This window comes from Felis catus, chromosome A2, assembly GCF_018350175.1.
Source record: "Felis catus isolate Fca126 chromosome A2, F.catus_Fca126_mat1.0, whole genome shotgun sequence".
NCBI classification, from domain to species: domain Eukaryota; kingdom Metazoa; phylum Chordata; class Mammalia; order Carnivora; family Felidae; genus Felis; species Felis catus.
In genome coordinates this window covers 35,262,991-35,277,543 of record NC_058369.1, presented here as the reverse complement: position 1 = coordinate 35,277,543, position 14,553 = coordinate 35,262,991, and the positions used below count along the sequence as shown (strand labels likewise).

General features: G+C 41.2%; 1 protein-coding gene across 5 annotated transcripts in view; it reads right to left on the bottom strand.

Annotated features, from left to right (window-relative positions):
- TAFA1 (TAFA chemokine like family member 1) overlaps positions 1-14,553 on the bottom strand; it is a 666,172-nt gene that overhangs the window by 510,795 nt on the left and 140,824 nt on the right. Inside the window, exons 1-2 of one of the 5 annotated variants that reach the window (XM_045051846.1) lie at positions 6,588-7,411; positions 4,493-4,613 (exon numbers count right to left, since the gene is read on the bottom strand). In XM_045051846.1, coding sequence (XP_044907781.1) covers positions 4,493-4,610 — 118 coding nt within the window. In that variant the 5' untranslated portion in view covers positions 4,611-4,613; positions 6,588-7,411. Of the gene's footprint in view, positions 1-4,492; positions 4,975-6,587 lie in introns of those variants that run through there. The other 4 variants (XM_045051845.1, XM_045051843.1, XM_019824172.3 and 1 more) reach the window with 4 other exon arrangements.

Genomic DNA, 14,553 nt, shown 5'->3' with positions numbered 1-14,553 from the left:
ACCCACACACTCGAAATTAAGTCACCATTAAACTTACTGTCATAATTCATATATCCATAAGGGAGAAAAACTAATTCTAAATTTAGATAGTTACGTCCAGCGAACCATTCGTCCTTTTTCACCTGTTACACAATAACTAACGATCACAAAGAGTTGAAGCGGTCTTTTTTAATTACCTGAAACAAGAGAACACCACTTTTGGGTTTTCGTTGTTTAGTCTTCCTTTATAAAATTATGTGTGTGTGTGCGTGTGTCTGCGTGTGTGTGTGTGTGTGTGTGTGTGTGTGTGTGTGTATAAGGGCACAGGTATTCTTCAAGTTATCATGGCAATTTCCGACATCGTTACCAAAATAAAAACTTGGTTTGACCAAATATTAAAATATTGACATTACAAATCTGTTAACGTACAGCTCATTTCACACATTTGTGTACTTTTAAAATTCACTTGCATTTGATTGACTATTTTAATCCTCCTTAACCAGTGAGGAAGTGAAAATAAATGGTGTGTTCCTAATACCAGAAATACGGAAAAGAGGAAGTACTTTGGGTCTACAGGGAAATCTATTAAAACCAGCCCGTTTTCCAGTTAACCTACTCTGATTCTGTTTGTGTCCTAACCCACTGTACTGAGAAGACAGATCTCAAATTCACGGGCTCGCAAAAACATTGTCCCGATTTCATGTTTTGACAGCAGAAATTGGCCCAAATCTCCAACCATTTCCCCTACAGGACCCTGGCCGGCTGGTGCCATCCAGGTGCGGCACAGTCTGACAAGGGGAACGTCGCGTCAAATTCCACTCATCTGTCAGTGTAGTGGATTATTTCTTGAGAGACTGAAATTGGCTACTTAGGATGGGAAGACCATCAATCTTCCTGTGTAAGGGATGGCGAAGGGGCTGCCGGTAAGAGGCTGGCAAGAGGGGGACCAGCCGCTCCTAAGCAGGTGAGGAGGCAGCTGTAAAGCCTTCCCTCTCCCCCACTCAGGGCTCTGAGGGAAAGATTTGTCATTTTTCACATTTCCCGGATACTTGGTATGCACGCTGTGTCCGCCTGCTCCTGCTTTATGAAAGAGGCGATTTTTCAAGCTTAGGCAAATGTGGCAAAGCTCAGGGTCTGCCTGGTGTCTCATTTTTTCTCATCATGTCACTTGTTTTAACTGATTGGAGAAAATGAGATTATGTTTTTCCTTTTTGCTCATTTATCCAGCTATTTATTTATTTATTTGCTCATTTAGGGGTGGATTGTCACAGATAACCGGTCCTGATTTCTCTCTTGTTTTCATACGCATTTCATTAGTGTCCCTGAAGATTTAAGGCCCACAAAGGGAAACATCACAACTCTCATCACAAAAAGCATATATTTACTCTTAAAATCAAAACAGATTGTATTAAAGGAGATTGTATTTCTGACTGAAAGAATCTAGAATATTGCTATGTCCAAGATCTATCGCTTTAATCTTCACAGCTATTGTTGAAAACCCAAGAAAGTTGAATAAACCTATTACGTAGAACAATTGGACTTTCACTCTGATATCATTTTAATCTTTCTGCATCGAGAAAGGAGTAGATATAGTTTCTTAATTTCATCAATGAATCTGAAATGGATCTCAAATGTGTAAGCACTTCAGTTGAAATTGGTTTGGGCACTAAAATTTCTTAGGGTATTTGACACACGGATCAACCACGCATTGATGATGATAAGCAATTTCTATCAGTCGACAGTGGAGAAAACAAACACTGAGTTTCATTTTAGTCAGAACTTAATGTTTCTCAGTTTAAGATTATAATATTTTGATAACAAGCCCCCTAAGGATTTACTTACAAGTAGCATGGCCATAACCCCTGACCAAAAAAACCTCATGTATTAACTGATTAATAGAGATAGTCTAAGTGAAAGCGCACATTGCAAAGCGTACTGTATTTCACAACTATACAAACTGAGTGTAACAGACACATGGCAATTGGTGATACATTCTAGCCAGGTATCAAAGAGCTAAAAAAACAAACAAACAAAAAACATTCACAAGAGTAAAACGAGATTTTTGTCCCAGGTGGATTATTAGCTGTGTGCACAGCAAAACTTGACTCATTTCAGCGTTTCTGACAAGTACCTTTGCAGTCCATTAAGGGGACACGTCAGTAATCGCTGATATTTATGAAGAGCTTCACAGGTTTGCAAAGCACTTCTGCAAAGACGATTTTATTTACGCCCCCCGTAATATCCCTAAATGGGAAACAGGGCTCAGAGAAGAAAAGTGACTCTCCCAAGGTCATGCCACCTGATGTTACCTCACGGAGAGGAGGACCGGCCCGAGCTCCACACCAACCAAGGACACCAGGGACCGCCTCTGCCGGGGGCCACCTTTCAGAATGGGTTTGCAATTTAAAGGAGTCCAGGGATTAACATAGCTTGGAAGTTTTCACAAATTATGGAAAACCGTTCAGACCTCCTCAAAGAGGCTACCTGGCATGGCCATTCTGTGCCCTGGGAGGCATTACCCCCTCCCTCGGAAACAGGGCAGGGAGGTGACATCAGACCGTCCTGACTTCCACTGGCAGTTATTGGCTGTGCCTTCTCCACTAGTCGCCAGATCCCTCAGAACTTCGGTCTCCTGGGCAACAGGATGGGGGGTGGGGGGAGGCAGCGCTACGTTTGGGGCGGTGGGGTGCAGAACCTACTTGCATGGGGACTAAGACAACGTGACACTGTGCCTGAAACACTCACAACAGTTACGTCTGTTAGGAAGTCTTATTGTTCAGTATTACAATGCATGAAGATTTCCCGCGTTATTTGTAAGGCTGTAACAAGTCAAAGGCATTTTCGCCACAACAGACTGGCGATTAACTGACTAACCTGAAGATTCCAAAACCTACGTTTGTTCTTCCTCCACCTCGGCGCGGAAGCCTGGGGGTGTGGCGGTCCCCGCTCCGGGTTCAGGACCCACGAGGCAGAAACGCGAGCGCGCGGCAGGGGCGGCAGAGCGGTTTCTATGCCCGCCTGCAGGGGCACCAGCGCCCGCTCGCCTTCCCTCGCGGACCCGGGGCGTGGGGAGTGAGGGTGGCTGGGGCCCAGACGCAGCCCGGGGTTCAGGCCGCCCCCAGCCCCTCCCCCCGCCCCCGCCCCCGCCCCCTTCCCCTCCCCCTCCCCCTCCTCCCACGGTGGCCCGGCTCCTGCGGCTCGCGCGCTCCCCTGCAGCCCGGTGCGGGCGCGCGGGAGGACCCAGGGCTGCACCCTCGCGCGCTCCTTCCTGCCAGCAGCCCGGAATCGGCCGGGGGAGGCAGCAAGCGGCGCCCCGGGAGATGTTGCTGGACGACTGTGCCCAGGAGCCCAGGATTGGTGCCCAGGCCGCTTGCGGAGCCAGGGAAAGGCTAAGGCGTGGACGCTGGACCGCGCAGCTGGAACGAGCCGAACGTTTGGGAGGAGGCCAGGAAGAATTTGGAGAGGGGCTGGAGGGCTGGGAGCGTTTCAGAACTGAGGATCTGGAGCTCGCCGCGCAACTAGTCCCCCCGAGCCCGGACTTGGGGATGAGGGTGGGGGGAGGAGTGGGGGGGGGGGGACAGGCGCAGGTGGAGGGGGGAGTAAACCAACGCAAAGGCTGAAATTAAACAGAATGTGGAAAGAAATCTTTTCAGACAACCAGGGAGGGTAAGGACAATCGAGCTGGGGGACAGTAACGAGAAAGGCAAAGAAGGAAAAAAAAAAAAAAAATCCAGACTGAAGAGTGAGGCCATGGAAGGATGAGAAATGTACTTTAAACAGAAAAGCAAAGAAAGAAAAATGCGTCCGGAAATCAAAATTCAACATAGGGGGGAAAATCAGGCTACAGGCAACGTGTTCCTGAAAGTGTCAAGAAAGAGAGAGAAAGAGAAAGAAAAAAAAAAAAAAAAAAGCCGCCGAACAAACTGGAAGAACAGAAAGTGAAGGGAGAAAGGAAAGGAGACAAATTAAACCAGACAAGAAATAGTAAGTTATTTTTAAATTTCTTTCTCATTGACAAACTACTTCCAAAGTTAATTTTGGCACATACATCCCCCCAAAATTCTGAGCTGCATAGACACCGACATTAGAGTATCTACTCTTAGATAGGCTATCCCAGGAATATATACACATTATTTTATTGGTAGCAAAGATCATGTTTTGCCTCTAAAAAATCCTCAGGTCTTGCAAGTTATCCCACCTTGTGCAGAATATTTTGCTCTTGGCCAAAGTACCCCCAAAAAACAATGACTTCTACTTTTTAAGGCGTGAGGAAGAGGGCAGGGAGATCTCAGCGAAGACCTTTTTTTGTTTTGCTTTGTTTTTTTCCTGAGAAATTAATAGAAATACCTCTGAGGCATTTTAGGATCCCCCCCAAGCATCCAGCCAACAATATGTCTTGGAATTCAGAGGCAAGCTGCCCACATCATAGCACTTTCTGTCACTTACATTCCACCATCTGTTAAGGTGACAGCAGCGAGACTGGAGGCTGCATTGGAGCCAGCTTCCGACTTACCTGGTCTGTGCAGGTGGTGCTGCTGGAAGGTGTGCTGAAGGGTTCCATGGCACAGGAGCACTGCACAAGCACTTATCCACAAATACAGGACCCAGGACATTGCAGAGACCATTGCCATTCTCTAAAGACAACATGAGACAGCAAGGATTACCTCCAGCTTCAAGCCCCCAGCTCAGTCAGTCCCAATGATGAAAGAAGGAGGGGGGGGGGGAGGGTCTCAGACGTCATGTCCCCTTTGCTACTTTGCTGGCTGGAATTAATAACCCAGCAGAGGTCATGCCATGAAGTGGGACTGACGGAAAGCTCTCTCCAAGAGATCGTGAATTCTTTTTGAAATTCTGCAAAACCCAACTCCAAGGCTTGCCAAAACACAGAAATAAATTCAAGTTTTTGCCTTTGGGTTAGGCAGTTTGCAACATAGTATCCTGACTATACATCCTGTTTTGCGCAATGATCTTTAAACTATAGTTATTCCAGGCAGTGAAAAGCTGCAGACTCCTGTTCCTTCTAACTTCATTGTAAGTCTGACATAAGCCTGAAAGGAAAGAGTGGATTCTTTTTTTTTTTTTTTAATTCTACAGTCATGAATTTTTAATCATTCTGCTGTCTTCTAAACTAAGTAATCATTTCTCAGAGGCATGTTGTAATCTCCTGATAGAACCGGTCTTTCGGGCTGGACTTAGAATCAGAAGGAATTGTCTTCAGCCAAAATGAGTTTCAGATGCAACATCTATGCTTCTATCCTAGAGCGAGCCATAATTTACAATATTGCTTTGCCTTCTAAGATCCCATTGTGGCATGTGTTGTATAGTGTTGATGAATATGCATATACAGGTGGTGTATGTATTTATGGATGAACATGTACCTTTTCTCAGGCGCTGAAACTTTGACAGTCTTATCTGCACCTATAAGGATCTTAGGAGCTACAGAGACTCAACTGTGCTACATATTGTCCAATTTCTCAAACAACACCTTATGCTGCATTTCATATTGCCAAATTAATCAAACTTGAAGCATCGTCCTTACTCAGCCAGTGATATGGAAGCATTTTCTCTACAAGAATCCAGTTAAGTGTATGCTTTTCTCTTAGAGCTCCGGAACCCAGATTGTTCCTTTTTAACATTTTCTACTGTCAAATTACACACTACAAGTATTTCAACTATACATTTAAAATCTGCTAGTGACCTCCCAGTGTGGTTTTTTTATTCATGGAAATTGGCACTCTTTCAAAAACTGTGATGTTCAGAAAGCAGAAAGATATAGATATATAGATACACACACACACACACACATATGTATATACAGACAAAATAGAAGATAATTTATGGGCTTTAGGAGAGAGATGCAGTCTTTAAGAAGGGTTTAGGACTATAATAGACAAATGGTGACAACCATAATTAAGTGCAAAGTAGGAAAACATTATTTGCAACAGCATGGTGCCTTTCATGCCTCACTCTGTGATTCAGATGGACCATTCACTTTATAATTACTTTCACTGCCCACTGTTTACTTTTGTAGACAACAGATTTAGCTTCATTGTCTTCAGAACTATCAATATAACATAGATGCATTCTCTTCAGCAGAGATAAATAGCAACACCCCTTTTGTGAACCTTGAAATGAATGCGTTTGGGGGCCTTTTTCAAATACCCTGCAAATTGTAGAAAGACAAAATAGAGGTGACTGTGGCATGCATTGACTACTTGTGAATTTCAGTTAAAATGCACTAGGAATTCATCTCAACTTTCAAAAAGCCTACCACAATCAAAACTTAACAGGTTTTCAATGACTGTGCTTTCTCTTGCTCATTTATTCACCCACATATATTTTAGCACTTAAAAAGATTACTGTGACTTCACATTTGCAGTATTTTCCTTCTTTTTCCTTTTTTAATTTAACTTTCTCTCATTCTTAGCATCACTTCCAAGGCTCGTGCATTATCACTCTCATGGCTTACTCTCACCAAGAGCTTGTCTCCATGTTAATAAGTGTCTTCCACCAAAATAATGCATCCAGCCTTACATAGTTCTCTAGATATGACTGAACAGGTTACAAATCTGTTTTCTGAATCTTAAATCCTTAAAGAGGCTTCTTACCTGAAAAATCCAGCCAAGAGCAGAGTACTCTATTAGTGTTCATTGGAAAGCTCTAACACTTTCTAAAATCCATCTGTGCACAATTGGAGATTTTTTTTAAAAAAAAAAAAAGAGCGTCCCAATAATCTTCTTTATCAGGATTAAAAAATATGTTTTTTCTTCCGATGCTATTTCCACAGTAAAGAAGACATCGGGTGCATTCAGACTGTATTGTCAGAAAAGGAGCCAGGGTTTGAGGGGTGGAAACCTTGTCATTTTCACCTTTAAATCATCTCCTGGCGTCACCTCTGCCTGATGAGACCTTTGAAGGGATGGTGGAATAATGTGCAGTTTCCTGATGAGAGTCAGTTTACAGTTAATGACGGACCATCCCCGGTCCTGTGCATTCAGGGCAGAGTAAGGCAGCAAAATGCAGGAGCAGGGCTGCTATACGGTGCTGTAAGTAGCAGTAGTCTGGTAGTCTGTTTCGATACATCCCTCCTCTGTAAAGTATCACATGTCTTAAAGTGACATTACCCTCTATTACAGCTACAGTGAATTGTAATGCCTGCCCACTAACTCTTCAACAACTCAAGCAGCACTTTAACACTGTATTGCCTGGTATGTTATGTTATGTAGAGCTATTACTGATGCCTTTCATTTGCCAAAAGAGTGAAGAGGGAAGGAGAAACAAAAGAAAAAGCATTCTGCTAATATTGATAGTGTTAATGGGGGTTAGACTTGTAACAATAAATGCGAAAGTGAACTGCGAGCCATTTCGTACCTCTTCACGTTCTTTGAACCAGTACGTTAACCAAAAATATTGTTAGGCTTATACAAATTTAAGTCTGTCAATTGGTTTGGCAGCTAAATCTGGGAATATGGTATACTTGGAATACAATATATGCATAAGCCCGATAGAAACCTTCTGAGGTTTTTGAACATGTTTAATAAATAGAAACATGTCATTTTCAGCATCAAAGACTGGGTTATGACAAATAAATATGCGCAAGGCATTTTTTTAAAAATTTCCCTCTCCCTCTAATAACATGCTGGTGTGGGGAGAGAAAACACTCAGAAATTGGATATTTTGTTTCTAGTACTATGCTTTGGACACTCTCTTCTTTGGAAACATAGTGTGATTGTACCTGAACATCAACGGTGCACGCAAGTTGACCTAGTTTTCACTTACAGACTGCATGAGCACTGATTCTCAGAAATACTCATTCAGTTATTTCATGAATTGCTTATAAAGCACCTACTATGTGTTAGACACTTGGACAAGGCAGAGAACAAAACCAATGTGGTCGCCACTGTTACAGGCCATACTGATGAGGGAGCATGGGACAAGCTGAAGGCAAAAACAGGCTGGCACCCCCACTTCCCAGGGGAACATGTGTGATATTCCTCAGACACTCCTGGCTACCCAAGAACAGAGGAAGGGGGTTTAAGTGTTTCCCATGGTAATGTGGGAAACTACAGCAAATGAAAAACTGAATTCTTTTACTGCCTATAGCCCATTGACAAGTCCTTGACACCAGGAGAGTGACCTCCCTCTAGGAGCTCAGCTGCCTTGATGAGGACACTTTGCTTGGGGCAAAAGGGAATCTTAGTTTAACATTATCCCAACCTTCGGGATCCTGTAAGTCTACTTCCTTTGTCTCAACTACCCCGAGATATGTGATGGCAATCATACTCCAAGCTTATGGCCCCCCGAAATACATCTGAAGGGTCTCATGACTGAGGTTGTATTCAACAGTAATAAATGGTGTTTCCCTAGCAACAGCTAGCCCAAGGTCCTTGAAACCTTGCTTCCAAAATACCTTAGAGACTTAACTCTATCCCTAACTCCCAACCTGAGGGTATATAATCATTTACCCGCCACAACCCCAGAGCAGCTCTTTCTGCCCACGGGTCCTGTCCCTGTGCTTTAATAAAATCACCTTTTTGTACCAAAGACGTCTTCAAGAATTCTGTCTTGGCCGTTGGCCCAGACCACCCACCATCACCCCAAAATTTCATCAGTACTGTTTAGTCTTTCATCTTTTTTTGAAAATCAAAGTGGTTCCCATAATTTTCCTTGTTCACAAACCTTTGGAAATACCGCAGAATACTCTTGCCTTGTGCAGGTGTCATAAAGAAGGGCCAATGCTGCCACCATGCTATTTTGGAAGCCATCCCCTTTTTTCATCTTACAGAGTGAAAGAGTGAGAGGCCCTGCAGACACGGAGCTCTTCCCCACTGGTCTTTCCCATTGCACATTACATATGTAACAACACCAAAGTTCTAGTTAGTAGTGTGTGTTTCATTTCAGTGGTTCATGATTGTTGTGTTGGTGACACCTACAGAAATTTTACACCAATAGTGCAATCTCAAGAAAAAATAATAATGACAGTGCAGCAGCTAATGTGCATTAAACTTTTGCTATGAGTAGCATTACTCTATATGATGTTGTTTATAAGGTATAACTTAATCCTTTTTTACTAACTCCATAGGATAAGTATTATCATTCTTATCTCCATTTCAAAGATAAGTAACCTGAGGGAGAACAGGGAGACTTAAAAACTTGCTCAGGGTAATATAGCTAGTAAGCCTTAGAGCAGGTATCAAACTCCAGTGATCTGGCTCAAGAACCCATCTCATAAAATATTTCATGGTTAAAACAACACCCCAAAATTAACCATTACATTTCCTTATTTCCTTACCTTTAAGATGGTCTCAAAAAAAGTATTATTCATTCATTCAAGAAGTATATATTGAGCACATTCCAGGCTTTTGAAATATAGATGTGTGTAAGGTAGTCTTTATGATTTTTGTTTTTGGTTTTGTTTTTGCTATGCTAATGCATTCAAATTAAAAGGAGGTTCACATTTACTAATAAAGGCTACCATTTTGAAAAAGTAACCATTATGTTCTTCCTTTCTAGGGATTAAATAAAAGCTAAACATAGTTATCTACAAATTAGTTCAGTTTAATAAGCTTCAAAGACATAGTAATGGATTATGTTCAAGGCACTCAGATAAGCATTGTTAATTTTTCAAAAAAGACTGGAAGAAAGACTTGCTCTTTCAAGCTTAAGTGACTTTCAATACATGTATATGATGGAACAAGAATATCAACGTAGTTCCAGTTTTTTCTCCCAAATACCTTGTAGTCCATTGTATTGCAGCCAATGACCATTTGTCCTAATACTATAGTCATCAACAAATATTGGCATTTAAGGCAATTTAGTCCATTATCCCAACTTTTTTGTGATAGCAAAACTATTCTCACACCTTTCAAAGAAGTTGGGTCTTTCTACCGTCTGGCCATAGAAGGACTGTCTGAGTATCCGAACTCCTTTATGGTTGAGTGGGCCATAAAGTTCTGGCCAATGAAGTATCTGCAGAATTGATGGTGTCTTTTTGAGGCTGAAGCATTTATTTGTTGAAGCAGCATCTGCTTTGCTTGATGAACAGGGACTAGCCACACTCTCAGCCTGGATTCTTGAGCGATCACAGAGCACAGGCCCTCCCCTTTTCCCACCAACCCAAAATGGATATACACAGTGAATAAGAAATGTTTTGTTCTTTAAGCAAGTGAGATTTGAGGGCTATTTGTTACTGCAGCATAACCTAGTCTACTCTGACTGATGAGGACTTTAACTTACATTATTCATGTATTAATTGAATTTTTATGGTGCATACACTGCCCTAAGCTCTGTGGAGACAGCAGTACACACATTAAACCAAGTTCCTGCCTTTTCAGGGCTCCTTGCAATAGAAATCCATTGGAGATTTTAAGTTTTTTTTATTATTATTTTTAATCAGAGCAGCGGTAAACCCAAAGCACTGATTGTTGCTGCTGGAATCCCTTAGGATTCTTAGAAACCAGGAGTTATAGACTGATTGCTCATGTGGCCCATGGCTGTGTCCTACTCAGCCATTTTGTTATGCAGGCACAGTATTTACAAATGGCCAAGGACTACAGCAGCATTTTTTTTAGCCCATCCAGTTTTATTAATTCAAGATACCTATGTAGCTGGGTGTTCAAACCATGATTCAGGCCAAAGTCCTAAAGATCTACATTTCAAACATAGTATCTATGTATATTCACATTTGTTTATGTAAAGAAGAGAAAGTCTATTCATTAGCCTATTTATCTGCCCCATGGAGAAATCCACTTTAATTCAGAGGAAAAGACCGATGAAAATAACTGGGGGTAAAAGCTAAAACACTCAGAATGGTTAAATAGCCAAGAATATTCAGCGAATTGCCCTGTATAATAAGAAGCAGTGGGCAGAGGGATGAGTGATAGAGGATATGACAAGGAGAAAACCAGGAGGGAGAAAAAAAAAATGGTGGGAGGTAGAGAGGCAGAGACAGAAATATATTAGAGGCTCAGGAAGAGGCCTTAGAACAGAAATGTCCAAAGGGGATTTCTTGGTGGAAAACTATATCCTATGGAGTGTGACTCTTCCCTGTTTCACCAAATGATTATAAAAGTCTTAAAAAAAAAAAAACTCACCTATACTTTGTGTTAGTTATTAAGTTTCCTGGGAAACCCATTGAAGGGGCTGTTTCCTGTATCCTGACATAAAGAACCATGAAAGAATCCCTCACTCCCCTGATTACTACACTGCTTACTTCTTAGCATTAGAAATAAAAGCCATCATACTTCAGTTTAAGAACAGTCCACTTAATAATTTGGCTAATTTTAATTCACAAATGCGCAGGAAAAAAATTTGAGACAGGCAAGATTTTATGTCTATGCATATTTCTAAATTGAAAAACAACTAAAGGAATTTAAATAAATTACATCTGGACTAAGAAACATGCCAAGTTTCAATCCAATGCAAATTAAAGTGGCTTAGATGTATACCATTTAAATCGCATTTCTTGAGATAACACATTTTGGTTGTGATTTCCCAACCCTGATGTTTTTTTCTTATTTCATTTCAATTGGTTAATGAAAATGGAGGCATGGATAAAAGGACAATTGTCATGGTACTTTCTATCTCAACTATATGCCTTCTGTAGCACTGAAGTCCAATTTCTTTTTTTCTGTAGTCACTGGGGCTACCTATCAATTGGCTGAAAATGTCTATTTTAAATCATGATCATGAGAAGGCTATATACCTTTTCCCTTGGCTAAGTAATAATGTTATCTTTCTTCCATTTGTGTATATAAATCATTTGTGTTATTTTACTTTTTTTTCTAGAACTCACCTGAAATTTTCCAGTCTACCAAACAGTCCTATGTGCCCTATACCAGATACACAGCAGTTATCCCTAGTTGTCAGTCTTACCTTTGGGACCTAAACAGCATGTATATACTTGCCTTATTTCTCTTATCACCTGCCATGATTCAAAATATATTTAAGCTAAGAAGAAGGAAAGGATGATGAAGAGAAAGTAAATGAAGTACAATAAGAGAACAGGAGTTATAATGATAATATATAATATTGATGATGATTGATGATATATAATAACAATATTATTATAATTAAGAATATAATCAAATATAATAATGATGAGGGGCATCTGGGTGGCTCAGTTGGTTAAGCGTCCAACTTCGGCTCAGGTCATGATCTCGCAGTTTGTGCATTCAAGCCCTGCGTCAGGCTCTGTGCTGACAGATAAGAGCCTGGAGCCTGCTTCAGATTCTGTGTCTCCCCCTCTCTCTCTGCCCCTCCCCCCCACTCGTGCTCTGTCTCCCTCTGTCTCTCAAAAATAAACATTAAAAAATTTGTATAATAATGATGACAGTGCTATTCTATTAATATCTATTTGGGGGTGCTGGGGGCGAGGGGGGGGACTCTTTCTATATACCAAACCCTGGCTGAGCCTTTACATTCAGTGTCTCATTTAATACTTACAAAATTGCGAATAGATCTATATCTTATTGATCTCTATTTTATGGGTAGAAAATCAAATTTCAGAGAAGTTAAGTATTTGAACTAATATCACACCTCTAATAAGATTGAAGAACTAAGATTCAGACTTACCTTTAGTTCCCAGAACCTAAGCTCCAATCAACCAAATACAGATAAGCAGTATTAGTAAGAAACAACACATTTTGCATAATAAAGATAAAAGACCAAGTAAACAAAGATGAGCCTGATGTAAAGTTTGAACATGAAATGTAAACTGTCAAGTGATACACAAAAAGCATTATTTTGACTCTAAGTTTCCAACTAGCAAAGAAGAGAAAATTATTTCTTAAAAATCCATAGCATCCACAAGGTAAAGAACAAGACAAAAGCAAACAAGGAAACAAATAAAAAGCCAAACTCTGCTCAAGAGAGAATAAGCATTGGGGCGCCTGGGTGGCGCAGTCAGTTAAGCATCCGACTTGAGCCAGGTCACGATCTCGCGGTCCGTGAGTTCGAGCCCCGCGTCAGGCTCTGGGCTGATGGCTCGGAGCTTGGAGCCTGTTTCCGATTCTGTGTCTCCCTCTCTCTCTGCCCCTCCCCCGTTCATGCTCTGTCTCTCTCTGTCCCAAAAATAAATAAACATTGAAAAAAAAAAAAAGAGAGAATAAGCATCATTAATAGTAACAAAGAATGAACAGAACCTAAATCATTTCCTATAAAACTAGTGATACTTAGGTCTATATTTGAATCTGGATACGTAAGGCAGAATTTTCAGGAACTGTAAGAAAAGGGAAATAGGAGACAAAATTTTTCCTAGGCTGAAGGAAAGATAACCTTCATGTAGGAATCTCATTTTTCACCTCTAGCAGCCTATCTCTACAATTACTTTATCAATTATAATTCCTCATTGCTTATCTTGTCTGTCTTCCAGGCAGAAGAAAAAGAAAGAACAAGGTCATTTCTTTTGTTCTTCTACTTCTCATCTCTTTATTTTTCTTTTAGAACAGAGAGAAAGTTGAAACAACAGCTTCACTTTCTTCTCTACGATCAAAGTAATAAATAAACTGGTGAGTTAGACACCAAGTGGCCTCTTTATTACAAGAATATGAACATATAAGCACATAAAGGTCATGAAAATGACTGCTTTGATGATAATTAGAAAAACAGTAATGATTTCTTTGGTTCATAAAACTCACACATCCATAGTTGTATTCATCATCACTGTTGCCTAATCCCAATGAATGGTTCAAGCCAAAAATGAAGACTGTCTTTCCCATCTCCCTCTCTATGAACTTCCACATTGTGTCATTTCCTATTACTTTGACTTTCTGTCTATACCTTAAATCTATCCATTCTCTCCCTCTCCATTCCAACCCTTGTTTAGGCAACCATCATCTTTCATCAACTATGATAATACTTTCCTAATATATGTGCTCCTCCCACCTACCAGTCCCCACTCTGCAGTAAGAGGCAATGTGTTTGAGATGCATGTTGATCATTCCACTCTTGTATTTAAAAACCTTTTGGTAGTTTTCCATTGAGCCTAAAATAAAGCCCATATTCATGACCATGGTTGAGAAGGCTCTGCATCCCTACCCCGGTCTACAACTCCGGCCTCATCTTTTAATTTTTTTTTTCAACGTTTATTTATTTTTGGGACAGAGAGAGACAGAGCATGAACGGGGGAGGGGCCGAGAGAGAGGGAGACACAGAATCGGAAACAGGCTCCAGGCTCTGAGCCATCAGCCCAGAGCCTGACGCAGGGCTCGAACTCATGGACCGCGAGATCGTGACCTGGCTGAAGTCGGACGTTTAACCGACTGCGCCACCCAGGCGCCCCTCCGGCCTCATCTTAAAACACTCTCACTCTTGACTCGTGCTACAGTTTTCTCTTGGGTCCCTGAATGGGACAGGGAAACTTCCTCCTGGTAGCCTTTTGCTCCAAAAGAGATCAAGTCCCTCTGCTACATGCTCCTGCAGCCCTCAGGGTATCATCTCTGTAGCCTTAACCACCATTGTAAATAACTGTTTTTGGTATTACTTGCTTGTTATCTGCTTTATCTCTTTCCTAGAGTCACCATGAGAGCAAGGAAAACCAGTATCTTATTTACCACTGTATCTTCAGAATTGAGC